This window comes from Hippocampus bargibanti, linkage group LG13, assembly GCF_051943395.1.
Source record: "Hippocampus bargibanti isolate YZ-2025 linkage group LG13, ASM5194339v1, whole genome shotgun sequence".
Classification (NCBI taxonomy): domain Eukaryota; kingdom Metazoa; phylum Chordata; class Actinopteri; order Syngnathiformes; family Syngnathidae; genus Hippocampus; species Hippocampus bargibanti.
Genome location: NC_142746.1, coordinates 15498114 through 15525739, shown reverse-complemented (window position 1 = coordinate 15525739; position 27626 = coordinate 15498114). Strand labels below are relative to the sequence as shown.

Here is a 27626-nt window from a genome sequence, read left to right as displayed (position 1 = left end):
AAAATATATGATGTATCCAATTTGTTTTCCTCATATCGTCACATTTTGTATTTCACCTGCGTTTGTCTATTCATGTATGCAAAAATAATTGTTACAGAAAATGTAACGGTACTCATTTCTTTGTCTCAATACCTGCCTGATGCAATGTAAGAAAAACAAATACCACAGATGAGGGATGTTCTGAACTTTTTGTACTGATTTCATTTTGTTGCATAACCTATAGCTTACCAGGATAAAAGCATTTTTAACACATCTGTTTACGTCGTCAGAATTTTGTTTGTGGCCTCGGAACTTTGGAAAGTTGAATCCTCAGAGTAGACATTCTGTTGGACCATTATGAGCGAGCTGAAAATATGACTGGGAATGATCTAGTTAACCTAAGAATTCCCGACACTGCTTGTCTCGTTGTTTTTTTACCGCGTCCATGTCACAAGGATTGTTGCTGTTTGTTGAGTTAAGAACTTCATGAATCTTGTTGAAAAAAAGAAATACCACATATCCTATTCTAACTAAAATATTGAATTTGCATGAAAAGTTTAATAAAAAAAGTTCAATAATGCATAATTTTAACTTGTCACATCATTTCATCATTCTGTCGGTTTAAGCAAAGATTTTACTGTAAATGGCCAGTTGTGTATGAGGTTGTTGTAATTCATCAAAACTTTGATTTATTTATTTTTAGTGTGTTTTTTTAGACTGCACGCCATTTCTAACTAATAATTTTGCTATTCCCCTGCCGTCAGGCAGAATTGAGCAGAGATTGCTCTTGGCCCAAGTTAGAGTTGCAATCCTCTTATACCGTGTGATCTTTTGTAGCCTTTGGATAAAGCTGTTGTGCACATTTGTTCTATCTCGACCATATCCCAAATGCATTTTATCGACCAAGTACAAACAAAACTTACGACACAAAAGAGTGCAGGGTAAAATTTGGCTATTCTGAATGTCTGGTATAAATTCGCATTTTAATTTCATTCAAGTCGTTTATGAGAAATAATTGTTTGTGTATGTGTTTTTACATCTATTATGAATGTCTATACCAGGTTGCTGTTTCTTGGCATATACTCGACTATTTGGCAGCCCGCTGAGAGATTTTATAGTCACTTAGTAATACTCTTTTTGCTGCTTTAGAAGCACTGCCAACCATGTAACCTTGCTAGAGGTGTCTGATGTTTCAAATAAGCTTTGTGTGTTGTCCCTTTCCAACAGTTGTGATCCACACCGTGGGTCCGGTGGCCAGAGGTCATGTGGGCCCTACCGAGACCAATGACCTCACTTCCTGCTACCAGAATTCCCTCAGGCTGGTGAAGGAGTATGGCTTGAGCACTGTGGTGAGTGCTCACACATATTTTTTTAATAGAATTCTTGACTTTGACTAAACAGGCCCTAAACAGGGCCATGATATTTTTGATGATGATGATTATTACTATTATTATTTCATCAAATTTTAGATATAAAATAAAACCATTTTGAGGTTTCAGCAACACTTCTAAAACAGACATAATTATTTTTTCTAAACAAACGCAATATATAATTCAACAAAATGAAATGTAGGCTGTATATTGTTGTGACTAAAATATATGACTAAAATATAGATAAAACCACCCCCCACCGCCCATTACGATGGCCAACAAGGTCACATATTCACCTCCCGCCTGGGCTGTCTATTTTGTCAGCATTTTAAAGCTGCTATCGTGTTTCAAGAATAGCATGGGGTGAAATAAGTTGGCTTGAATGACAAATGTGTATGGGGCAAAATGTATTTTCGCTAAAATGTCTTTTTTTTAAGTTTTCTGATTTCCAATGTGATTTGTTTCCAATGTGATTTTTTTATAGCTTGAAGCCTGTTCATTTGACATCTTTCTCCATGTATATAGACAAGCAGTGGGATGATGTGACAAAAAGAGACAATGTTGAGGTATTAAAAGATAAATACAGTAGTATTCATACTTTCTCATTCAACTATTTGTAAGGTTGCTGAAGCATGCCAGCTTTCGATGACAGAATGGCAACACACTCCACAGCTTACTGTGTCTTATTGTTTCAAGACTCACCCATTTTTACATCTTTTCTCATGTAAGTCTCTTTCTTATTGTAGCCACAAATCTCATTTTTAGTGTCAGCCTACGGCCCTCACAACCTCATCAGAATCTAATCAATAGAAGTACTTGCCAACATAGACGGGAGACACTGATTTGTGCCAGTTTCATTAAAGGTGATTGTGACAAAATTCCTGCACTGATGATGAATCATTGTGTCCATGATATTCACTCCAGGTAGCAATTAACTGGATCATAAAAGCTAGAGACAAGGTTATAAGCAGTTTTGATATTGTATCAACTGCTGATATTTCTTCGTATTCACACAATATGTCAGAATGGCGCTGCTGCTTATGCTGTGGCCGATTCCAATATAGAAGTGAGCCAATCCGTTGGGCATGTCCATTGACATGTATTTCGGAGTGATACGTGGCGGATATCACTGTGTCTATGGAGATGTTACACCTTTAACAAACTGCAGGCACACATGATTGGCCATGTGTCAGACACGAAAGGAAGTCTCAAGTGTCAAGCAGGTCACACGTTTTTTTCGTCCTGGGCAAAACAAGTCCCAGCTTAAATTAATTCAATGGTGTGGTGTTATCTGTGGTATCTGGTATTTATAAAGAGAAAAAAGACCCGTACATTTGGATCATTCTTTTATTGCTCATTTTATCCAACCTGTACGCAGGTGTGATTGTCTAGCATGTCAAAATAATGAAGGACTATCCCCAAGTGGAGCACAATGTGGCCTCCATAACTGAAAAGCCTGTGAACTATGGGCTCCCATTGCAATTGGGTTATTTTGTTGTAGTTGTTGTTGGACTTGTATTTTTGAAAGACATATTTTATTAATCATCCTTCATTTCAATTTTTTTTCACACATCTTAACATTTCAGCCTTAATTTAAAAAAATAGCTGATTCTTTTGACTGTTTTATAATTTTACACCCAGATTTATTCCATGCTCTCTTTTTAATTGAAGTGTATCACTATTAAAAACTATTTCTGCTTCAACCACTCAATTGTGAATTAACTTTTTCTAATTATATTTAAATTGACCATGACATCACTGGGCAAGGAAAAGCAAGTTGCTGTCAATAGCACATTACATGCACACCACATGATTGACTGTGTTTAAAAATAGATGTTAGATACTGAGCCGACTGTCTCTTCAAATGGCAAGTCATAATATTTGATGAGTAAATTTAGCATTACACACATTTATTACTCTTGAAACACTAATCCCATCTTTATATATGTGCAACTAATGTAAAACCTCGACACCCGGAAGCAGCACCACACCCTACATCAATCATTGCTTTAATTTCTCAAGTTTGACTCGAATAGTTGTATTTCTTAATTTATTTTTACAATATTGGCAATATTTGTAAGAAACACAGGATCTGTTTTTGCTCAGAGCTGTCTGGATTCTCTTTAATGTATTTATACAGCTGTTTTGGATTGAGTGAAAACTGTGGCGCTCTGTGATTGACTGGCCTTGCACGTGAGCCTCGTCATTACATTGTTAGCCGCTATGCTTTCCATCAAGCCGCAAGGTCACTGATGCAGCAGTATACATTTTGCCACAAAGAAATAAGAAGATAGCATGCCTCGGTTTGTGCTTATGTATGTTTTGCTGATTTGGACTGCCTTGAGATGCAAGAGGTACATAAACAGCATGTCCGGCATAGCCCATTTTACACTTAACCCAGAACAGAACATATAATCTCGATATATTTAATTTTAATGTCCAACAGTTTCTGGGTAGGGGTGAGAAGTCATTGCTGTCTTGGTTGTTTCACTAAATGGAGAATGGTTTGGGGGGGGGGGTGGCTACATTTTGGGAACCTCGACAGCCTGACTGTTTGATGGGGATTCCAAGACAGTACAAAGGAATATGAGTCAAAACAAGGCTTAACACAAAATAAACTTCAGCGTGGAGGATTAAAACTACTAGTCCTTAATCCCTTTTTCTTCAAGCTCAAAGCTATCCTCCAGGCCATGAAACGAGTATGGGCGCTGCAGTTGTCCATATCCAAATCTACTCCTGACTGTAGCGTGTCTGGACAGAGAAGTAAATTCCAGTGAATTACACAGCTGAAAAAAAGGATTTCCCTTACCTCAGGGCAGCTCAATGTGTATGACTGAACAATTGCTAAAATCCCTCAAAGACAGAAATTAGTTCGGAGAGTTGTACCTGTCTCCAAAGTAATGTTGCACTTATAGCGTTGGTTGGGAAAAAAAGAAAAACAGGTAACTCTCACCAGGTACATTCTCAGAGGTATTGCGGCCGGCACTACAAACGACAGATCCGTTGATTTCTGACCTGAAACTTTCAAAACATTTAATGGAGGTTTGCAGTTTTTGTATTCAGAACTCTTACCTGTTTTTTTTTTTTTTTTGTACAATGTCAATGTGATACAGGACCGATCATCTGTTTCAACATGAGAACAATCCAAAGAGGAAAATAGCTTACTTTGCATTACAACGATCAAGTTCAAGGCTATCTAGAATCGTGCAGGCTTTAACGCCTTCGATGACTGTCTGTTCCTGGATGAATGTCATAGTTGTGGGTTGTGTTGGTGGCTGGCTAGCATGTCCCCCAAAGTGTTTGGCTTTATTGCATGCTGGAAAGCAATTGTGGATTTTTGTTATTTATGTCCATGTGTATATAAATCCTGTGGGAACGAAACTGCTTCGACCTTGAGGTATTGTGTGAGTGTGTGTGCGTCTGTGTGGGAGTTACTGATGCTTTATGGGTATTTCTTCTTTGCTTTAAGAGAACTGTTATGCTTCAGTTCAGTGCTTTTCTCCTTTGCTGTGGCCGAAAGAGCATCAGGCAGGCTGTCACAGCTCCCTGGGCTCTGACTGACCACATCTTGCAGCCTGGATTGTCAGTGTAGTGGACTTAGCTCGTCAATACTGCATGATGGACTTAGGAGGGGGCTGTGCAGAGCCTGTAAGTAAGGCTGGATTGTGGCATGTTGTCAAACAGCCCCCTCAGCTGCTCATTGTTTGTCACTCAACATTGTTTGAGATTCAAAGGAAGCTGATGTAAAATCCAGATTGAGGCATACAATATGGGGAAATACATTCTAAACTTTTTCGAAGTTCTTCAGTGTCCGAAGTAAATTGAAGATTGCTGTTGTCTTGTCTTCTTTCCTTCATTGAAGCCCACAATGTCTCAAAATGGCTCAGAGGTATAACTGCAGGCTCAGGTACACACCCTCAATGCCATACTCTCCTTGTCCCCTTGAGACTTTGGATGACGTGGCTGCCCTTCTCCCTGAGCCAGGTGTGTGCCTGCCCGCATGCCATCTGTCTTCATCCCGGTGTCCCGTCGTTGTGGTTGTGTTTGATCCAGTCGCAGTTGCTTCTTTTTTCAGCAGCACTTTACAGTGTCTTCATATCCTGCTGGAGAGGGTGGCTCATCACCCCTATTTTCCTTAACAGTATGATGCTGTAACAAACACCCTGCATTCAACCTCAATCTTGAAGCATCTGGATGCTTCAGCTGCCAAGTGCAAATATTTGTTTGTCTTCTGGCCACTTGTACACCATCTGCTCGTGGATCTGTCATCTCCACCACAAGTCATCTTTTGGAGACTACAGGAACAAAACTGCCATCCAAGTGGTCGCCACGATTTGTTGGGGAAAATGTTATAGTTTTTCCACTGAATTGTTCGGAGTCCAATCGACAGCAGCGAGCATTTTTTTTCTCTTGATGTGGGCCTGCTGGTATAAAATGTAGGAAGGACCTTCATGCTGAGATATGTGGTGGCCCATCCCAACTAATCCCAACTCTCATAGTTCTCTGTGATGCCGCGAGGAACTCGCAGGATGTGCGCTGGACCACATATTTTCATTGGGGGCTTTCAGGGAAAGGTAGCAGGTTGTATGTGACTGATAAAGAAATTCACCCGTTCTCCCTTCATCTGCCAGATGTCATGACAGCTGAGCTTTTTTCTTCTGCAGGCTGTTCCAGTTGGTCCACTTCCCCTGCCTAGCGATTGAAAGAGTTTTGGCCTAACGGCGTTCCTTCCACTACCTTGTGACCTCTTCAACCATAGCTCTCTCTTTATTTACTGATGTTGTTTTGTGTCACTTTTGGGATGTGCCGGAGTTCTGTTCTCCCCGATAGGAACTGGCCAAAGACACCCTTGAACCAATTCAATGCTCTGAATCACAATCTTTTTTTCAAAATACAGTATTGTGCAGCCCTAGAGCAGATCACCAGTTCCAACTTATTCCATGCTGTTGTTGGAGTACTTGTACATAGTAAGGCCACAAGGGCCTTGGAAAACTAAAAATGTGATGAGTTGAGTTTTCTTGGCAACGAGGTCTGATTGAGGTGAGTGATCCAAATAGTATAGAGTATGCTTTACACCACCAGCCGAGGATAGAAAATCCCAGCAAGCAAAGAAAAGTTTACTGTTTTGATGAGTTACATTACCATGCTCGGAGGGAAGCAACGCAACTCACTTGCTTTGTGTGTGCGTGTGCGTGTGTGTGTGTCTATTTGCTTCTGTAGGTAAATTCTAAAAATGCACTTGTGTGTTAAGTCAGACCATGAGGGAGGGAAGGTCCTCTCTGAAGAGCTTGCAGTACATACAAGTGAGGACACGGTTAATGCAGGTCCCCTGTCGTGTTTAGTTATGGACGGCTGCTCATATTTTCCCCTGGAAGCAAATGTAGCATCTGTCAGGAAGAAACTGAGTGACTGACTGACTGGGTGGAGGGGGACACCGCCATCTGGAAGCCATTCAGCCTTTGACTATGCTTCGTTTTAAAGACCATATCAACTCACCTCTTAGAATGTGACCTTTAAAATAAAATAAAAAAAGACTGGTATTCATTTTAGAAAGCTTTAGTCATTAGAGAGTCTTAAATTGAGACTGCCTCGCAAGGATTCTCACCCCAAGACAAAGTTGCTTAAAAAACACAGCAAGATTGATTGTTGAGCAATGATCTTGTGGGCTAAGTCAGTCAATTGTTGTCTCTAATTTGATGTTGACAAGGTACAATTTAATGCATTGTTCAAGTATATGTCATTAAGCCGGGCAGTGCATTGGGCTGGCAGCTGTCAGTGTAGAAAGTGACAGGGTCACAGACTACATTTAGAGTCCTTCTCTATGACTCCCGGGCAGCCCTGGAAGTGTTTTGTAGTCATAACATATTGGTGTTGAAGAGATCCAACAGGGAAGCCACAAATTGCCCGTTGAGAACAATCCTAAAAGCCAAGTGGATTGGAGATGAATGGTGTTGAATGATAGGATTAACCGCTCTTCTCTCTGGACTTATTCCAAGGCGAGGAGGAGCATTAGTGCCCATTCATTTTACCCAGAATGCATTCCCACAAACAATTTGATACAGTTACACATGCATGTGCATACCGTGCTTCACAATGACGGCCACTATGAGATAATCTTCTTAAAACAAGAACATCAGAGACATAAGCACCAGGCAGTCAAAAGACTTTTTCTGTTTTGATTTGATGACACTAATTGTAAATTGCACAAATATTTTTTAACGTGGTGGAGGGCTGGAACATGTTCAGATTCAGAAGGAATGTGCAATACTGATTCATTATTTTTCAAGCATTTGAGTTTGACCCTTGTTTTGATAGTGAGGAAAAAGTAGTATGGAAAATGGATGGATGTTGCCATGTGCCAGGAGTCACCCCCAGTTTCACTGATCTGCCTTGTATTTGATCCACAAAAAATGCCATTCATTGGCATTTACACTCAGTTATAGTTATTTTAATGCATACTTTATTTTGTATAGTACTGTCTAATGCATGACACGATGTGGTGAAGCATTAATTAAAAAAAAAGACTCCACTTATGGTACGTCTGTGTAAGCTCTGTCGTACAGGAGTGGTCCATCGATGAAAATGTTTCTTCAGCCGTCATCTGTACTTTTTTGACGGTGTCGGACGTTTCACTTCTTATCCAAGAAACTTCGTCAGCAAACTAAAGTCTTACTGGTAGTTTAGTTTTTCAAAAAAGTACAGCTGACGGTATCCACTTATGATATTCATAAAAGCGGTTTGTGTTTGATTGCGAGGTATTAAAAAACAACAACAAAAAAACTGTATGCAGTAAAATTCTGTTCTTACAATTTATTTATTTTTTTACAGTATGCTCGAAAAAAATAACCATCAAACACAACTATACCTGTGTTCAACTCCCCTCGTGCATTAATAGTCTGGACCAAAAAGTCTGTATTTCTGCTCTCAACATTTTTCGTAAACAAGAACTTTACAAAAGTGAACTAATCATGTAATGGAGAGCCAGCTTTGGCCTCTCATCACATCTCTGCCACGCCAACCCTCCTGTGTATAGTATTTTCAGTCAAGTGCATTGCTTTCCTCATCCTTAACATCTAATAATCCATCCATCCATTTTCTGCACCGCGTATTCGTCATTAGGGTCGCGGGGGTTGCTGGAGACTATCTCAGCTGTCTTTGGGCATGAGGTTTGAATTGGTTGCCAGCCAATCGCAGGGCACACAAAGATGTACAACGGTCACTCTCACACCTAGGGACAATTTGGAGTGGCCAATCTGCCTGCCATGCATGTTTTTGGAGTGTGGGAGGAAAACGGAGGACTCGGAGAAAGCCCACGCGGGTCCGGGGAGAACATGCAAACTCCACACAGGGAGGCCGGACCGGGACGCGAACCGGAGACCTCTGCAATGTGAGGCCCGTGTGCTAACCACTCGACTACCGGGCCGCCCACATCTAATAATCATAATTGTAATTGTTTATCCAATGTGCCAGAGTGACAGCAAATCGTACCTAAGGTAATTATAAACTTTGTAATATGATGCATTCTGGTTTACTTGCAATGCCTGTGTTTAAAATATGTCAATACCATACCAAATACCTTACCAAAGTATTTTGTCATTTTTACCACAGTGTCCGTTCTCAAACACCCACAGTTGGACTAAAAGGTCCTACCCTAATTAATAGGGTGTAATCTCTGCATCATGACTGAGCTGGTTGTCTTGCTGAGTGGTTATTAACCAGACCACTTTGAAGCTGGTCAGCCAACCATTGCATGTGACCCACTTCCACATACAGTACCTGCATGCATCAGCTGAAGGTTAATTAGACTGAAGCTTTCAAAAGGTCACTGCGCCATTTAAATTAGTCATTGCTGTTTGTCTGATCTGAATCACGAGCAACACTGGGCCAATTAGATCAAATTACACTGATAGTATTTGTGGTGGCCTGCCAGTCTACGCTAATGACCATGGGAACACCAATTACACCACCCTTTATTCAGAAGGATGCAATAGCAGAGCAGGAGGAACTTCAGCCTCAGACCTGGTTGGAAGAACAGGGCCATATACTGTAAAATGTTTCACTTACAAGGAGAACGGCAGTCTTTTTTTGTGGTGAAATACGTATGTAAAATGTGACATTTTCACACACCTCAGGAGGGGTAATCGCAGCTGGAGATTGAAACAGTAATCTCTTGAGTCTCTGTGTAGAGTGGGCTTCGACTATATGAGCATCCAATGTGTTGATTACAAGTATGGAAGCCAAGAGCAATCACCAGGAAGCTGAGATCTGCAGTGAACAAAGGAAACTCCATGTGGATCCTCCGCAATGGGGAAAATAACAGAATTTCTCTTTTAGAGCAACGGGTTGTAACTATCACGAAGTGGCCTCAAATTATTTAAGTAGCAGAGAAAGACATAAGTCTGGGATTCAAACTGCTTTCATGAAATATGTTTTTCCTTTGCTGCCGGCTGTGCAGAGCTCCTGGAGACAGTGTTCTGAATTTCTATAAGGTTCATCTATCCCTTGTTGGAGCCATCTGAGAATTCAACAGACAGCCCTCACCCAACTGAGGGACTATCAGAGGAAGTTGTTGATTAAACAGATGTCGTTCCTACGAAATGCCATGAGACAAGAATACCACAACAAGCACACATTAATTAAACATACCTGAAGAATGCAGGCCACAGAACAAAATTCATTTCTATATGTGTCTCTTTGTCACAGTAGGAGGGGGAAAGTCCCTATTTTTGTCTACCCCACTTTGACTTCACTTTGAATAATTATTGTTGCATACGAAGGAGTTCTTGTTTTACATTGCAATTGTTTCTTACAATGCAAAATCATTGCACTCCAAAGTGTTGTATGTTTTGGTCATCCATGATCTACCGCTAATACAGAATCCTGTCTCTGTGGCAACAACTTTCGGAGGGAAGTCCCAGCCACTTCTTCCAGCTAAACATTGTGGATCCTAAGGCCGAGGCCAGCTGGGAGACATAGTTTGTCCAGCATGTTGCTAGGTCAACACCAGCCACGGCCTTCTGCCGGTGGGACATGCCCGCACCCATGGAGGCATCCAAGAGGCATCGTCATCAGATCCCCGAGCCACCTCAACTGGCTCCTCTCGACATGAAGGACAACAGGCTCAATTTTGAGCCCCTTCTGGATGACCGAGCTCCTCCCCAATCTTGAAGGGAGAGCCCCGACAGCCCAAAAAACGGCTCTTGGCTGCTTGTATCCGGAACTTATTCTTTCAGTCATGACCCAGAGCTCCTGACCATAAGTGAGGGTTGGAAAGTATATTGGGAGATCAGCTCTTCTTTATCACAACACACTGATACAAAGTTTTTGGAACTCCTCATGTCTTTAGTTTTGAAATTATGGCTAACATGGTAAAATTTATTATTATTGTAGGACTATTAAAGGGTTTCTTATTCTGATTCTGCTAATTGCTGATGTGCAGTTGCCTCATAGATTGGCCTCATTAAATAAAACATGAAAGATGAAGCAAAATAACATTTAAATCACAATGAAGTCAAAGTCAGCTTTATTGTCAAATATGCTAATATGCATGACATACAGCATATATGAAATTACTGTCCTCTCGGACCCAGCATGCAAGGCACTTATAATGACTTTAACAAACATAATAAACATGAAAACGCCAATTTGCCAGGAGAGGGTATGACATTGCATAGTCTATAGACTAAATAGCAAGTGTCACATGAAAATATATCGGCACATACTGATTAACGGTGACCTCTTAACTGTGGTGCTGACCACTCACCGTATTGTTACTAACAAACTAAACACATCATTTCTAGGTGCTAAGAAAAATGAAAATTGTTTGATGGCTTGTTGAGCATTTTTGAAAGTGAACATGGACTGCAAATTAGCAGTTAGTTTCAATGCATGCTGTTTGAATAATTGATCGTAAAAATAATACGCTTAACATGTTAGCGTTAATGACGCCGCCTGCCAGTTTACTACTCAAGAGTCTAACAATGTTTTTGTTTCCAGCTTTGATAAGAGACTTTTTTGAACCAGATATTGAACCCAAACTCATGCTTGCCAGTTAATGAAACTGGAATTTCCCAATGTATCATCGAGATTCATTTCATCGTGCCCACCTTAACTGATGTGTTTTGTCTGGGTGCAAGGCCTTTCCACTGTTCTACCCCTTGGACGTGGGGCCACGTGGAAAGATAGGAGTTTTAGACACACCTCGGTTTTCGATTTTCAAAGAAGGCGGTCAGTCATGAGCTAATAGAGTCGTCATTCCTCGCTTACATGAGCACACACAAAAACACTTCAGGCACCCCGGATTAGAGACGTTAAGTAATGCAAGCAATGGCCCTCATATATGGTGTGACTTGATTATATAATCACGAGAAATAACATTAGAAATTCATACTCAGCATAAATTACCATTATCTGTCCATTTTCAATACCGTTTCACATGTCCATTGAAAATTCTGAAAGTCAATTGTCACCTATGAGACACCACTACCTATTGTTTGGACCGACATTTTTTCTACTTTGTTTTGATAAATGGGTTCGTAAAAGTATATTATCAAAAACTCAACAATCTCCCTGCAGGCTCCAGCTGTGATTTTAATCAGACACACCATTGTTTATGCCGTTTATGTATTTCTTTAATTACAGTGCTATTACCTTTGCATGCACCTTTGCAACTTTAGTACCGTTATTATCTCCCAAGGTCATAGCTAACGAGGTCTTACACACTGTGCCTAGCTGGTGCTGATTGACTCATACTTTTAAGATAGCTCAATGAAGACGTACTCAGCAATTCGGGGTCACGTCTGTTCGACTATATGGAAATATTTTAGCAGTTACACTCTACTGCAACTCTACTTGTTTTCTTTCGACTAAATAAGGTCAGGCAACAAAGGTTAAAGTTGGGGTGGGAGATGTTAGCAAAAAAATAGAGAGATCGGGAAAGTTTAATGTGTACACACTCAGATCGTTTTGCTTTAATCAAGGCCATTATGAGCCTAGAATGTGCGGTATATTATTTGCACACAGTGTGAGGCAGATAACCAGATAACCTCCTAATCCCACCAGGCTAAATATCGAATGTCACATCGAGACACCCCTGATAATAACACCAGGCATGAAATAGATTCTAGGCCTTTCTCAATTTGTGTTGAATGCTAACCTCGAGAGAGCAACGAGCATGAGATGAAGACTGCAGGATGATGCATAGTAAGCATGAGGTCTCATCACTTGAAAATTAATTTCAAAAGAAAAACCCTAAGTACCAGACATTTAAAGACATAATTTTCACTAAATTGTTCTTTTTTGTGTATTTTGAGTGGATTTTATATTTATTGCTTTTTTACCACTGACCTGTAGTTGTATGACGGCACGCACCCACTCAGTACTGCCCTCTCTGGAGGGCGGTAAATTTGAATATAGAACAAGCAGCTCATCAGATAATTATTTTGACACAAGGTTGTCTTTTTTTATCTGGACTCAGCACACCTAATTCCCCCAGCAATAAAAAAAAAAAAAACATTAGTCGTATTTTTCAATCAGTTAGACAGCGAAGTGGATCTGTTATTAAATTGACGAGAAGTACCTTGAGATAAGTGTACACACTCAGATCGTTTTGCTTTAATCAAGGCCATTATGAGCCTAGAATGTGACGCATTATTGGCCGTCTACCTGCTGTGCACTGCAAGGGACAAGCAAAGAGGACTGTGTGTTGATCCGGCATAGATCAGGTATAATGACCTCCACAGTGGACTCTTACTGAGCTTTAATTATGAACCACATTGATACTAATTATGATTCTCTCTGTTTTGAAACCCATGCTTCATTAATTATAATGATCTGGCACAGAAAAAAAGTAGGGGAATCTGTGTACCTTGAGATGATGTGCATTTTTATCCGGGTACCAATTTGTTTGGTGCTGTCGAAACACGAACTCTAGTTGCTCCAAAGTAATGTTCTGCTCCAAAAACATGTGATGTATTTGCTGCAGAGAAAATGGTTGTTCCAGTTTTAGTAACTAATTAATGCTTTATCAATATTAATGGTGGACTCCTGATTTAGAAAACTAATTAGCTGCGTTTTCCTCTAGCCATTTGTGCGATAAAAAAAAAAGTTATCTATAGTTTAGTTCAGACAACAACTTGAGTTTCTGAGCAAGTGGTGAAATCTACAGCTGTGACAATAAAGTCATTGCAGAGCCAAACAGCACATGAGAACCCGACTCAGCATCCACTGATTTTTATTCCTCTTGAAAAATGGAAAGTTGTGAATAGATCGTGTCATAATTCAAGAAGCCACCTGGTGATTCCCTCAGCGGCATTGCTGTTTCCTCTCTGCCAGCTGCTCCCAATATTCTCAATCAATGGACAGTCGGTGGTGCTGCAATTCACCGTGACCTTGAGTGACGTGTCCCTTCTCTTTGGTCGGAATATTTGTGGGCAGTGGCTCATATGTTATTCCCCGTTATTCAGACACACACCTGCGCTCAAACCAAGATTATTATGCAGAGCAACTTGGGGAGTTTAGAGCATTTAAGGAACATTTCATACTCATAGATATTCCTCTTCTTCCTTTACTTACCTCAACTGTGCCTTGCCTACTAGTTTCGCTCTCTTATTCAGAACTAGTTATCTAATTCCACATTGTTCGCCTTAACCTTAGCCTTGACTTGTTTTCCTCTTCTGGTTATCTTTTCAGAATCAGAATCATCTGTATTGCCAAGTATGTAGAACACACAAGGAATTTTTCTCCGGTGGAACACGCTGCACTAGTATCATCATAAAAAATCGCAACGAGGCACTATAGACTTATATATGAGTGACTGTTAATAGCATTAATTGCTTTGGGGAAGAAGCTGTTTAAATGTCTGCTGGATTTGGTGCGCATGGATCGGTAGCGCCTGCCTGAGGGGAGTAGCTGGAAAAGGTGGTGGACAGGTTGCGGAGGGTCCAGTAGGATTTTCCGCGCCTTTGTTTTCATTCTTGCACTGAACAAGTCCTCAGGAATGGGTAGGGCGGTGCCATTTGAAACTGTGGAAAAGATGGACGTGTTCTACTCAGTACACACATCCTAATAATTAGACTTAATTTGATACTATTTCCCACTTTCCAGTCAAATCAGCAATGGCCTGATTATCGAATCTGTAAAAGATGACGCTGAGTGATTATCCGGTGGCACTCAACGTGTTAAGAATCATTTAATTCCCACTTCTCCCTGATCTGTGACCAAACAATCACACATGTTCAATGTATTTAATATTTATAATCATTTAACACAAAGAACAGCCAAGCCCGGTGCTGCCGTGATGGTGGTGGCGAATGGCACTATTGTCATTTCTAAGTTTGTGTTGAGCCTTTCTACAACATCGTAGGAATGTCATCAATAGTAGAGTTCAGAGTAAAGGTAGATTTCCAGAGTACGGGTCAAAATGACCCACCACATAATCAATGTGACTTTTTTCAACTTAATATGGGAGATATGCTCCAGGTATGCTAGCCTCCACATGCCAGTGAGAACATATATGCATCCTCTGCGATGGGCATTTTACTCTATTTTGTTGGTCAATCCTCTGTCCACCACCCGGGTAACCTTCAGTCACCATCACCTCGTTTTTTATTCATATAATCATCTGCCTCTGTCCCTGTCCGTCTTCCTTGTTTTAAAGAGTTTTAGAGTGTGTTTATCAGCTTTGTGTTCCGTTAAATGGGACAAGATTTCACACAGAGTCAGTAAGTTTGTGAGTAACCCGAGAGGTTTCCTCCAGTAGAGTTGTCTGGAGAAGTGCCGACGTATCTGATTACGACTCGACTTTAGCACACATACAGCGTGTTGCCACTACTTTTGATACCAGACCAGCTGTCAGCCAACAGTTTGGCTGTGATTCAAAATGTGAATTGCTGCTAATAAGCATTGTATATGTGCTGATTAAATGGACCAATTTCCCAATTTCTGTCACATGAGCCGTTTCAGCAAAAATGCATGTTTTCAGCTACAAAACATGAAACTCAGTGACATTCTCAGTCGCTCCTGCCAAGCCGTACTAATGTATTTATATCCAGGAGACAGTAGTTATACCAGAGCTGGGAATTTTGTCACTACTGTCCGTCAGCTTAGAGGTCTGTTTTTGCATTACTCTGGACACTGTACAAGCGGGTCTATCATGTGCTGGTGTCATTTGTAGACTGTTATTTGGCCCGGAGGCTTGGTGAAATAAATCCCTATGGGCATTTAAAGGTGCATTCTTTGATCAACCAGTCCTTCAAATTGCCCTTGCACTCAGCTCCAACGGCATCGCTGGATTTCAAAACACTGCTTTAGCAGGCTAATACTTTATAGCTGTGTTGCTCACTGAAATGTAAATGCGAGAGAGCTATTTGAAGATGGGGACAAGTCATGGGGAGCACTCTCCCCGACGCTCACATCTGTAGCTCCCCTGTATCCCGGTGGCATGAATAAAAGAAATTGTGCAATGTGACAAGACAGGTGTGTGATGTTCTCACTCCACAGTTAGGAGGAAGAGACCATGGTGAGGTGAGGGTCTCGTAGTGCATCCTATCCACAGTTTATGCGAAAATGATTACATTCACATCATTTACATCTGATGGCCACCTAGAGTTTATTTCCTCTCCTTAATTCTCATACAGAGTTAAATCGAGGTAGAGTGCATTGTATCACTTAAAAAAATCGGCATAACTCAAAACAGCAATAAAATAGGGGTGTTTAACATTTCTGATCCAGAACTTTTCTGCAGCATTTTTGTGGTTTCGGGTTTATTATGTGATGGATGTGAATAACTTATTTGGACAGATCATTCATTTTTATTTTTATTTTTTTGTGGTGACTGGGCTGTGCAAGATTTCTTTTTACGTTAATTATAATAATACATTTCAATTATAAGCGCCTTATCCTGTGACTGTAAAGTCACAGGATAGTTTTTTCTGTGGGTGAGCAGCGGCAGCCACACACGTCAGCGTTCACTCAACCCGGAAGTAACTCAAATAGAATAGTAAGACAAATAGATAGAAAGCTAGCTAGCAAGCCAATATATAGCTAATAGTTAGCCAGCTAAATAGCCAGCCAGATAGCTATTGTACGGTATTACAGAAAATATAAAGAGAATAGACTTAGCACAATATTTCTTCCTAATGACTACATAAACAAAAGCCAAAAGAACAAAAAAACTAAATAACAAATAATATGACAACACAAAGACACAGAGAGTTAATGTTTTACTTTAGTTAGTCCATCGCTCAAATTACAGCTTGTTTACCTGGTTTGTGTTTTACATTTTGGCCCATGTTAAGATGGTCATGAAGCTTTTTTGCGTGTCTTTTTTTGAATAAAAAATGCTTTGCTGACGATCCAACTGATCTTAAAATGAACAAATCAAGTTGCACCCCAAAGCAGCACAATAGTCAAGCAATTAACGGGGAGAAGAGCAACAGTTGGGACTGTTAGCTCACTGAATGCCACACTGTTTTTGCATGTATGTAGGTTTTGGGGGCGGGCTGTTAGTGAATGAGGCTTGGATCTGAGGCCAAAAGCTATACATGGTCATTTGTACTGCAGTTGCATTTTGGAATTGCAGTTAAATGGGACACTAATAACGGCATTGTCATTGCCTCTAATCGTTACTTAAACGGCACCATGTTTTCATGACGATTAAATAGGGAGGGTTAAAAAAATACCCAGCATGAGTGTTAAAATAGTGGTGGATGATTTGGTTACTGTACAGAAGCCTACTTTACTGAAAATGTTGAATAGTTCTTATATCTTCTTAAAATAATGCCATTTTGAAACGATTTCAATGAAGTTATTGGCATTCGTCGATGAGCTAAACTTAAGCATTTTGTGCTTGTTACAAAATTTGTCCAACCAAAATCACACAAATTTCTGCTGTATGTTGGTACAACCGACCAAAAAGTTCCGACAAAAGTCTGTCCCTAAACTCCCTAAACGGTTTTTATGCCATAAAGTATACATAAAAATACCAATGTCGGTGCAAAAGTTAAATATTTCAGCAGCATTTTGAGTTATAAAGAAATACATCTTATACTAGTTCCAGAAACTCAGCGTTTTGAGATCATCAAAAAATAATTCCTACTCTCACCTTTGCAAATCTTCTTCCTTTAGAGACAAAGACATGGAGCACCTTGTTTCTGCGTAGGTTCGAATATCATTATCCAAGAAGCCACCTGGTGATTCCCTCAGCGGCATTGCTGTTTCCTCTCTGCCAGCTGCTCCCAATATTCTCAATCAATGGACAGTCGGTGGTGCTGCAATTCACCGTGACCTTGAGTGACGTGTCCCTTCTCTTTGGTCGGAATATTTGTGGGCAGTGGCTCATATGTTATTCCCCGTTATTCAGACACACACCTGCGCTCAAACCAAGATTATTATGCAGAGCAACTTGGGGAGTTTAGAGCATTTAAGGAACATTTCATACTCATAGATATTCCTCTTCTTCCTTTACTTACCTCAACTGTGCCTTGCCTACTAGTTTCGCTCTCTTATTCAGAACTAGTTATCTAATTCCACATTGTTCGCCTTAACCTTAGCCTTGACTTGTTTTCCTCTTCTGGTTATCTTTTCAGAATCAGAATCATCTGTATTGCCAAGTATGTAGAACACACAAGGAATTTTTCTCCGGTGGAACACGCTGCACTAGTATCATCATAAAAAATCGCAACGAGGCACTATAGACTTATATATGAGTGACTGTTAATAGCATTAATTGCTTTGGGGAAGAAGCTGTTTAAATGTCTGCTGGATTTGGTGCGCATGGATCGGTAGCGCCTGCCTGAGGGGAGTAGCTGGAAAAGGTGGTGGACAGGTTGCGGAGGGTCCAGTAGGATTTTCCGCGCCTTTGTTTTCATTCTTGCACTGAACAAGTCCTCAGGAATGGGTAGGGCGGTGCCATTTGAAACTGTGGAAAAGATGGACGTGTTCTACTCAGTACACACATCCTAATAATTAGACTTAATTTGATACTATTTCCCACTTTCCAGTCAAATCAGCAATGGCCTGATTATCGAATCTGTAAAAGATGACGCTGAGTGATTATCCGGTGGCACTCAACGTGTTAAGAATCATTTAATTCCCACTTCTCCCTGATCTGTGACCAAACAATCACACATGTTCAATGTATTTAATATTTATAATCATTTAACACAAAGAACAGCCAAGCCCGGTGCTGCCGTGATGGTGGTGGCGAATGGCACTATTGTCATTTCTAAGTTTGTGTTGAGCCTTTCTACAACATCGTAGGAATGTCATCAATAGTAGAGTTCAGAGTAAAGGTAGATTTCCAGAGTACGGGTCAAAATGACCCACCACATAATCAATGTGACTTTTTTCAACTTAATATGGGAGATATGCTCCAGGTATGCTAGCCTCCACATGCCAGTGAGAACATATATGCATCCTCTGCGATGGGCATTTTACTCTATTTTGTTGGTCAATCCTCTGTCCACCACCCGGGTAACCTTCAGTCACCATCACCTCGTTTTTTATTCATATAATCATCTGCCTCTGTGCCTGTCCGTCTTCCTTGTTTTAAAGAGTTTCAGAGTGTGTTTATCAGCTTTGTGTTCCGTTAAATGGGACAAGATTTCACACAGAGTCAGTAAGTTTGTGAGTAACCCGAGAGGTTTCCTCCAGTAGAGTTGTCTGGAGAAGTGCCGACGTATCTGATTACGACTCGACTTTAGCACACATACAGCGTGTTGCCACTACTTTTGATACCAGACCAGCTGTCAGCCAACAGTTTGGCTGTGATTCAAAATGTGAATTGCTGCTAATAAGCATTGTATATGTGCTGATTAAATGGACCAATTTCCCAATTTCTGTCACATGAGCCGTTTCAGCAAAAATGCATGTTTTCAGCTACAAAACATGAAACTCAGTGACATTCTCAGTCGCTCCTGCCAAGCCGTACTAATGTATTTATATCCAGGAGACAGTAGTTATACCAGAGCTGGGAATTTTGTCACTACTGTCCGTCAGCTTAGAGGTCTGTTTTTGCATTACTCTGGACACTGTACAAGCGGGTCTATCATGTGCTGGTGTCATTTGTAGACTGTTATTTGGCCCGGAGGCTTGGTGAAATAAATCCCTATGGGCATTTAAAGGTGCATTCTTTGATCAACCAGTCCTTCAAATTGCCCTTGCACTCAGCTCCAACGGCATCGCTGGATTTCAAAACACTGCTTTAGCAGGCTAATACTTTATAGCTGTGTTGCTCACTGAAATGTAAATGCGAGAGAGCTATTTGAAGATGGGGACAAGTCATGGGGAGCACTCTCCCCGACGCTTTCACATCTGTAGCTCCCCTGTATCCCGGTGGCATGAATAAAAGAAATTGTGCAATGTGACAAGACAGGTGTGTGATGTTCTCACTCCACAGTTAGGAGGAAGAGACCATGGTGAGGTGAGGGTCTCGTAGTGCATCCTATCCACAGTTTATGCGAAAATGATTACATTCACATCATTTACATCTGATGGCCACCTAGAGTTTATTTCCTCTCCTTAATTCTCATACAGAGTTAAATCGAGGTAGAGTGCATTGTATCACTTAAAAAAATCGGCATAACTCAAAACAGCAATAAAATAGGGGTGTTTAACATTTCTGATCCAGAACTTTTCTGCAGCATTTTTGTGGTTTCGGGTTTATTATGTGATGGATGTGAATAACTTATTTGGACAGATCATTCATTTTTATTTTTATTTTTTTGTGGTGACTGGGCTGTGCAAGATTTCTTTTTACGTTAATTATAATAATACATTTCAATTATAAGCGCCTTATCCTGTGACTGTAAAGTCACAGGATAGTTTTTTCTGTGGGTGAGCAGCGGCAGCCACACACGTCAGCGTTCACTCAACCCGGAAGTAACTCAAATAGAATAGTAAGACAAATAGATAGAAAGCTAGCTAGCAAGCCAATATATAGCTAATAGTTAGCCAGCTAAATAGCCAGCCAGATAGCTATTGTACGGTATTACAGAAAATATAAAGAGAATAGACTTAGCACAATATTTCTTCCTAATGACTACATAAACAAAAGCCAAAAGAACAAAAAAACTAAATAACAAATAATATGACAACACAAAGACACAGAGAGTTAATGTTTTACTTTAGTTAGTCCATCGCTCAAATTACAGCTTGTTTACCTGGTTTGTGTTTTACATTTTGGCCCATGTTAAGATGGTCATGAAGCTTTTTTGCGTGTCTTTTTTTGAATAAAAAATGCTTTGCTGACGATCCAACTGATCTTAAAATGAACAAATCAAGTTGCACCCCAAAGCAGCACAATAGTCAAGCAATTAACGGGGAGAAGAGCAACAGTTGGGACTGTTAGCTCACTGAATGCCACACTGTTTTTGCATGTATGTAGGTTTTGGGGGCGGGCTGTTAGTGAATGAGGCTTGGATCTGAGGCCAAAAGCTATACATGGTCATTTGTACTGCAGTTGCATTTTGGAATTGCAGTTAAATGGGACACTAATAACGGCATTGTCATTGCCTCTAATCGTTACTTAAACGGCACCATGCTTTCATGACGATTAAATAGGGAGGGTTAAAAAAATACCCAGCATGAGTGTTAAAATAGAGGTGGATGATTTGGTTACTGTACAGAAGCCTACTTTACTGAAAATGTTGAATAGTTCTTATATCTTCTTAAAATAATGCCATTTTGAAACGATTTCAATGAAGTTATTGGCATTCGTCGATGAGCTAAACTTAAGCATTTTGTGCTTGTTACAAAATTTGTCCAACCAAAATCACACAAATTTCTGCTGTATGTTGGTACAACCGACCAAAAAGTTCCGACAAAAGTCTGTCCCTAAACTCCCTAAACGGTTTTTATGCCATAAAGTATACATAAAAATACCAATGTCGGTGCAAAAGTTAAATATTTCAGCAGCATTTTGAGTTATAAAGAAATACATCTTATACTAGTTCCAGAAACTCAGCGTTTTGAGATCATCAAAAAATAATTCCTACTCTCACCTTTGCAAATCTTCTTCCTTTAGAGACAAAGACATGGAGCACCTTGTTTCTGCGTAGGTTCGAATATCATTATCTTTCTGCGAGGGCGAGAAACATGGTTTGGTGCGCCAGCCTTTGCCCACAAGAAAATAAAATGCATATGGAATCAAGCCGACAGCATGACTAATTGCTTAGTTTTGGAACGGCACACCCATCTCGGCAAAATGCCTGCTCTCTCAAAGTGAGCCATTACACAATTATCAATGAGCCTGCCTCACCTATGAGCTCACCCAGCGTTTGAGGACTAAACACCCCCCACCCCCTAAAAAAGAAAAAATAATAATTGAAAAAGCAGTCTCCAGGCTGCCTTCCGTTACGACCGGAATGAGGATGAAACGAGCACAAAGGAGCCTGTCACTCCTCATGTCCCTCCTGTCCCTAATCCCCACACTCCTGAGTGTGCCATTATCCGAGCTCAGATCTCAGAAGGAGAATGCCTCCCAGGTCTGCATAGAGAGAGAATTGACCTCCTCAGAACAACCACATCTTTGGACCAAAGTAATTTTCAAGGCCAACAAACTCCGGTGGAAAAAAAAAACACCCTAAATTGACCTTTGGCTCTCATGCTTTGTTGACATTCCTTGAGGCACGCTTGTAATGAAGTCATAAGAAATATACTCTTTGTGTATTTATGTCTACTGTGCTAAAAACCTCCTTTTTTGCATCACAACATGTGCAACAGACCAGTACATTGAGCAAATACATTGTTGCTGACCTCTGTGCCGCTTACCAGTAATTAGTGTTGGTTTCTCTTACCTCTGGCCTAGCTCAGATGCATTCATCTGTACTCTATTGTGGAGAGTTTAAAGCGCGCACATCACCGCGGCCAAGTCTGCCCACGGAAAACATGGAGTAGCAGCTCTGCTTTACTCTGATGTTCATCGTCTTTGTGCCAGTGTGGTATGGATGCAAATGAGTAAGACATGTAAAACAGTTGTTCAAATACTGTTTGGTGAATGGCTGTAAAATCATATTTAGGTCAACAACGGATAAGATTATTTTTTTAATCGACAGATTATTATGGTTGTCAAATAGAAGATGAATAGATAGCCCTTTTTCAAAGACTGATAAGGAAATGAAACAAACTAACACCCAAATCTTGCCCTCAAAAAGCATAAAGAAACCTCTTAGCCGTTTCTAATAAGATAGAGTTTTTTTGTGGCTCTTTTCCCCATTGTTGCATCATAGCAGTCCACAGAGACCTTGCATTAATGGTACTGTGCAAATGGGATGAACTCCCTTCGTCTTTGAGGAACCAAGCAGGGGGAAGGAAATCACAGTCCACGTTAAGCCGCCATTAACAAAGAGAGTTCATTAAGTCTATTAAATTCCCAGTTGACCAAAACATCGCTGCTTGAAGCCACTGAGTAATCTAGTCCTGAAGTGAAAGACCACTGAATAAATTTGGAAATAAACTCAGTGTGCAATCTACTCAATATTTTTCAATGTCATTTTATTATTTTTGATATTTTTTCTCTTTAAAAAAATCACCGTCAATTTTTTGGAAGTTGGAAAATCTTCCGAAATTGGGGGATATAAGTCCAAACTCGCATGCTTACCATACGTCCAAGGAGTCACCAGTCCAACAAAAGGACATGTATCGAATGTTGCCCTATGCCTTATATAACAATAGTGGCTGTTGTACAGGGCATTGCGGTTCTATGTCATTGGAATCTATGTGTCTGCTACTGAATAAACATTGGGGATATTAGTGGATTCCTGGGAAACATTGCTGTCCCTTTTTCTACTCATGAATGTGTTCATGAATTGTCTTTCATCACCGTTGTGCTGTTGTCACTGCACAGTAGGTCGCATGCATAGTCACAATAGTCTCCAATAGTCTGTTGGTCATTAATTTTCAAGCTCCTAGTAAAACTGTTCACGTGCTGGCTTTACACTGCAGAATATCACCACCCAATTCTGATTAGATATCTATATATGTCTGTTAGTTTCATAACGCATAAGTGTTAAATGAGCCCAAACTTTAGGTACTTTGTCTTACACGCTCGTTCCCCCTTTAATACTTTTAATGCTCGGTATCTGTTGATCTCACTGTCAATCCTTCATTATCGTCTGTACAAGATGCTGAGTTACTCCGATTATCGCTTACTGCCGCCACGAACAAGTTCCGATAGCATCAATCTTTAGAGAGACAGCCCCCCCAAAAAAAGAGAGTACACACAGCTGGGAGCAGTTTGCAAGTGTTAAGGAACGTTGGACACAAGTGGGAATCGTGCCAGACCTTCTTCTCCGTCGGAACAACGAGCACATGCCGCACTCTCATTGTGAGTGCCAAAGTCGGGAACATGCACCTCATGTCTGGAGCGGAAAAGAGAGCTAAAGTGCACTGGTCAACGTACGATGATCGATTCACTCCATAACTGTTTGTTATTATCTCAGAACAAATCATAAGGTTTGAGTCCAAATCTTTGTGTCGTGATTGTAAAGACTCCCACGTGGCCAGTTCTTGAATATTTCACTGTACACAGGGTTTAGACACATGAAGACAACTCATATGTCTGCCATGGACAGTGGACATTTGTCGCAGAGGTGTCTGTTCAATGGGCTGGGATAGGCTCCAGCACCCCCAGCGACCCTCACGAGGAATAAGCGGTACAGAAAATGGAATGGAAAAGATCAGCGTAAATAAAAATTGTGGTAAATTGACAGTACAATGCTAAGATATGTTCCCTTTCGGATACTTTGTGAGCCTAAGCATTTGTTAGCCTCATCGCATTTAGGATTAAGAGAGAGGTGAGAAGAAGCGTGTCCAGGCAGGCTGGAACAGCTGGAGAAAAATGTCAGATGTGATATGTGATAGAAGGGTTTCATCTCGGATGAAAGGAAAAGTGTATAAAACGGTGGGGAGACCAGCCATGATGTTTGGATAGGATTTGCCTTTATTGGTCTCGCAGTGGAGAAATTTACATTTCACAGCAGCAAATTTGTGAAAGGAATGAAAGTAGAAAAACAAAATACATGAGCTGCTGGAAAAGCAGCCACTCTGGCGGCGCCGTCTTGAAGACTGGACTGGAGACTGTGCCACTGAAGAAAAGAGAGGACGCAGAGCTGGAGGTAGCAGAGCTGAAGATGTTGAGGTTTTCTTTGGGAATGACCACGTTGGATAGGATCAGGAATGGGTATATCAGAGGGCCAACTCTTATTAGAGGCTTTGGAGAGAAAGTCAGAGAGGCCAGACTGAAATGGTTTGGACATGTCCAGAGGAGAGACAGTGGCTATATCAGGAGAAGGATGCTGAGCCTTGAACTTCCAGGCAGGAGACCGAGAGGAGGTTTATGGATGTGGTCAAAGAGGACATGACCTAAGAGGAAGTTTATGTATGTTGTCAAAGAGGACATGAGGGTAGCTGGTGTGAGAGAAGAGGATGCACAAAACTGGGTTAGATTGAGGACACTGATTCACTGTGGTGACCCCTGAAGGGAAAAGCCAAAAGGAAAAGAAGATCGCACTTATGATTAAAATGCAAACTTCGTTATGCATGTTTCACCCTAGTTACACATGTGTACAGTTCTGTCTTTACAAATTTAGAAATGAGCTCAGGACTCTGAAGTCCCTTTTGATATAGCAATTTTGAAATGATGAAGAAGGCCAAGAAAGCAAAAAAAAAAGTTTAATTAGTAGCCTTACAACACAAGTGTGTCACAGGCACGTTTTCACTTTGCTCGACCACCGCTCTTTTTATTATGTGATTAAACGGGTTGTTGAAGTTGATTTATGGATGAAAATGAAAGCAATGTCTCATGAAAATTCTTCCTACTGACTATACTATTCATTTTGATCAACCACCGAGGAATCATCGGCGACTGTAGAACAAATCACGGGCCTGCATTGGAGGATTAAGGATAATTCAAACCATCCATCTCCATATGCTGCTAATCTGATCTCGGATATTTTGAAGCGTGATATGAAGTGTTTCATATTGATCATAGGTTTTTAATCATGATGATTTTGCTCCTGTTTATTTCTGCTCTATGAATCACATTATTTGTTCATGTTCAACGCTAAAACCCATCCACAAAGTATGGTTGTCAGATCAATTTCAGGTTAAACGCTTGAGCTTATTGTCCACTCCACAATACCCACTTACCTTAAAATGTCTGGAGTAGTTCTGAATGCTTTTCCACGGGCACAAGCACAGCCATTACTAAATGAGTCCACGGTGGTGGTTTTCGCTTGTTCAGCAGATGCATTGAGATTGTATCTTTTGAAGTTTTGACGGCTATGCTGCAATTATAACCCTCCCTCCATACATGGATATTATTTTTACTCATTACCCAGGGATAAATACAGATTTGTATGGTGCATCTTAAGAGATAAAGAAAAATACATAATATGCCACATTTACCCTAATACACTCACATATACACACACGGACACACACAGATATGTAGGGGCTCAGAAGTTTTAATTTTGCAATATGTATGAAAACAAAAATATGTCTTTGGTTCTTTGTACACTTGCACGACTTTTATTTATTTGTTCTTCCCGGCAAATCACATCACAAATTACGGGGGCTGTCATTTTTTCATACATTAAGTGCAAAAAATGTGTGTCACTATACAGAAAATCCAATATGCTTTTTTTCCCTCCAGAGTGGCTCTGCTGTGTTCCCCTTCTAGATTTTAACTTTAATATTTCAGAGAGAGGCATTTTCGTTTTGAGATTCTCTATGAAATACCACTTTGATAGATGCAGCGTAAATCCTCTCAGCCCCGACTTTGATCCTTTTTTTATGCCCACCTGTAACTTTGACTTCCAAAATGCAAATTACATGAACTGTTACATGCCATGGATGCATATTCTACATTTACATGAAGCACTCATTGGAAGAGTCACATTGGCCACGAGGCATCTTGAGTTCTAATTCTCAGTGCTGAAAGTTGAGGTTTAAATCAAGCATTTGGTTAGGATTAATTCAATGAATGCCCCCTCCCCTCATGTTCTTTGCCTCGGTCGTCCATATCAGGATTCATATCAAAATTTCACAAAACCAGTGTAATCTGGAAAATGTGAGAATCTTATCAACCGAAAGTTCAAAGCTTTTAAAGAAGCTCCCATTGACCTCATTGTAATAATGACCAATAAAAGATGTGGCTAATTTACAGCGGTGATGAATTAATTTCTAATAAATTTCATATTCTGAAAAGCACACATTCACATAATTCAGTTTTAACTTTTGGGATCGTGGGTTTTCATTTCTGCTCGGTATGGTTGACTTAAAAAAAGAAAAAACAACGACAGAATTGTAGTCTTGTTCATGTGAAAGTCTGTCAATAACTTCAGTAGTATACAACTAACCAGCATATCCATCACTTGCCTTTCATAGAATAGTACAATGACATAAAATGAAATAGTAAAATGACATTGTTCTCGACAGGTACATTAGGTTTGTATTCAAATATATATGAATAAATAGATAAAGAAGGGTGGGGGTACACATACAATTGTTATACGCCTCCAATATATTAAATGTGGTCCAGTTGTTATTCAATTTGTGGTCACATGAGAACATTCTTGCTGATATGATTTATAATCATACCTTCTATGTGCAAAAAAGCTCAGGGGCTTTCATCTACAGGTGCTGCACAGTGAGTCCAGTTCTATTTGCTCAGCCATCCGAGACGTGGTGTTCCCCTAGTCGAAGTTACTATGCCCATGAAAGGTTTCGTCCACTTTTCCTGCCTGCTCTCACCTATTTCGCTGCATCTCCGTCACATTCATTCATGTGAAGGTGGCAACTACAGCAGCACTGTTGCAGTCTGCCTGAGGTTTTCTGTGTTGTGTCCTGCTGCTAAACAAATGACTGCAAGTTGCAGGGTGCCTTAGCACTCCTGGCACTACAATTCCTTTGTTGTACGAAATCAGTCTACCTGTAATTCTGGTCATATGACAAAGTTATTAAGTAATTTTTAAATCAGACAACATGGACGATATTAACAAATTAAATACAGTACAGGTGAATAATTTTGCATATAAAAGATGTGCAATTTTTACCAAATTCCTGAAGGAAGTATCTTTTCATCGCGCAGAGTCCGTTGCAATCCATGATACTCAAAACCAACAAATGTATCCATTTGAACTCAATTCAAGAGCGGTCTTGAAGCGTCAAAATGGTAAAAATAGTCAAATATTAAGAACGCAAGTCCAGCCGTGCTTACAATCATGACAGTACCTGCCTTTTGTCATTTATCATGCACTATGAGTTAAACAACCGTGC

General features: G+C 40.3%; 1 protein-coding gene across 3 annotated transcripts in view; it reads left to right on the top strand.

The window, feature by feature from the left end:
- The window catches only part of macrod2 (mono-ADP ribosylhydrolase 2), a 315136-nt gene that overhangs the window by 189914 nt on the left and 97596 nt on the right, over positions 1 to 27626 (top strand). For all 3 annotated transcript variants that reach the window (XM_089012537.1, XM_089012536.1, XM_089012535.1), the window contains one exon: positions 1207 to 1328. In XM_089012537.1, the coding sequence (XP_088868663.1) occupies positions 1207 to 1328 (122 nt within the window). The remainder of the gene's footprint in view (positions 1 to 1206; positions 1329 to 27626) is intronic.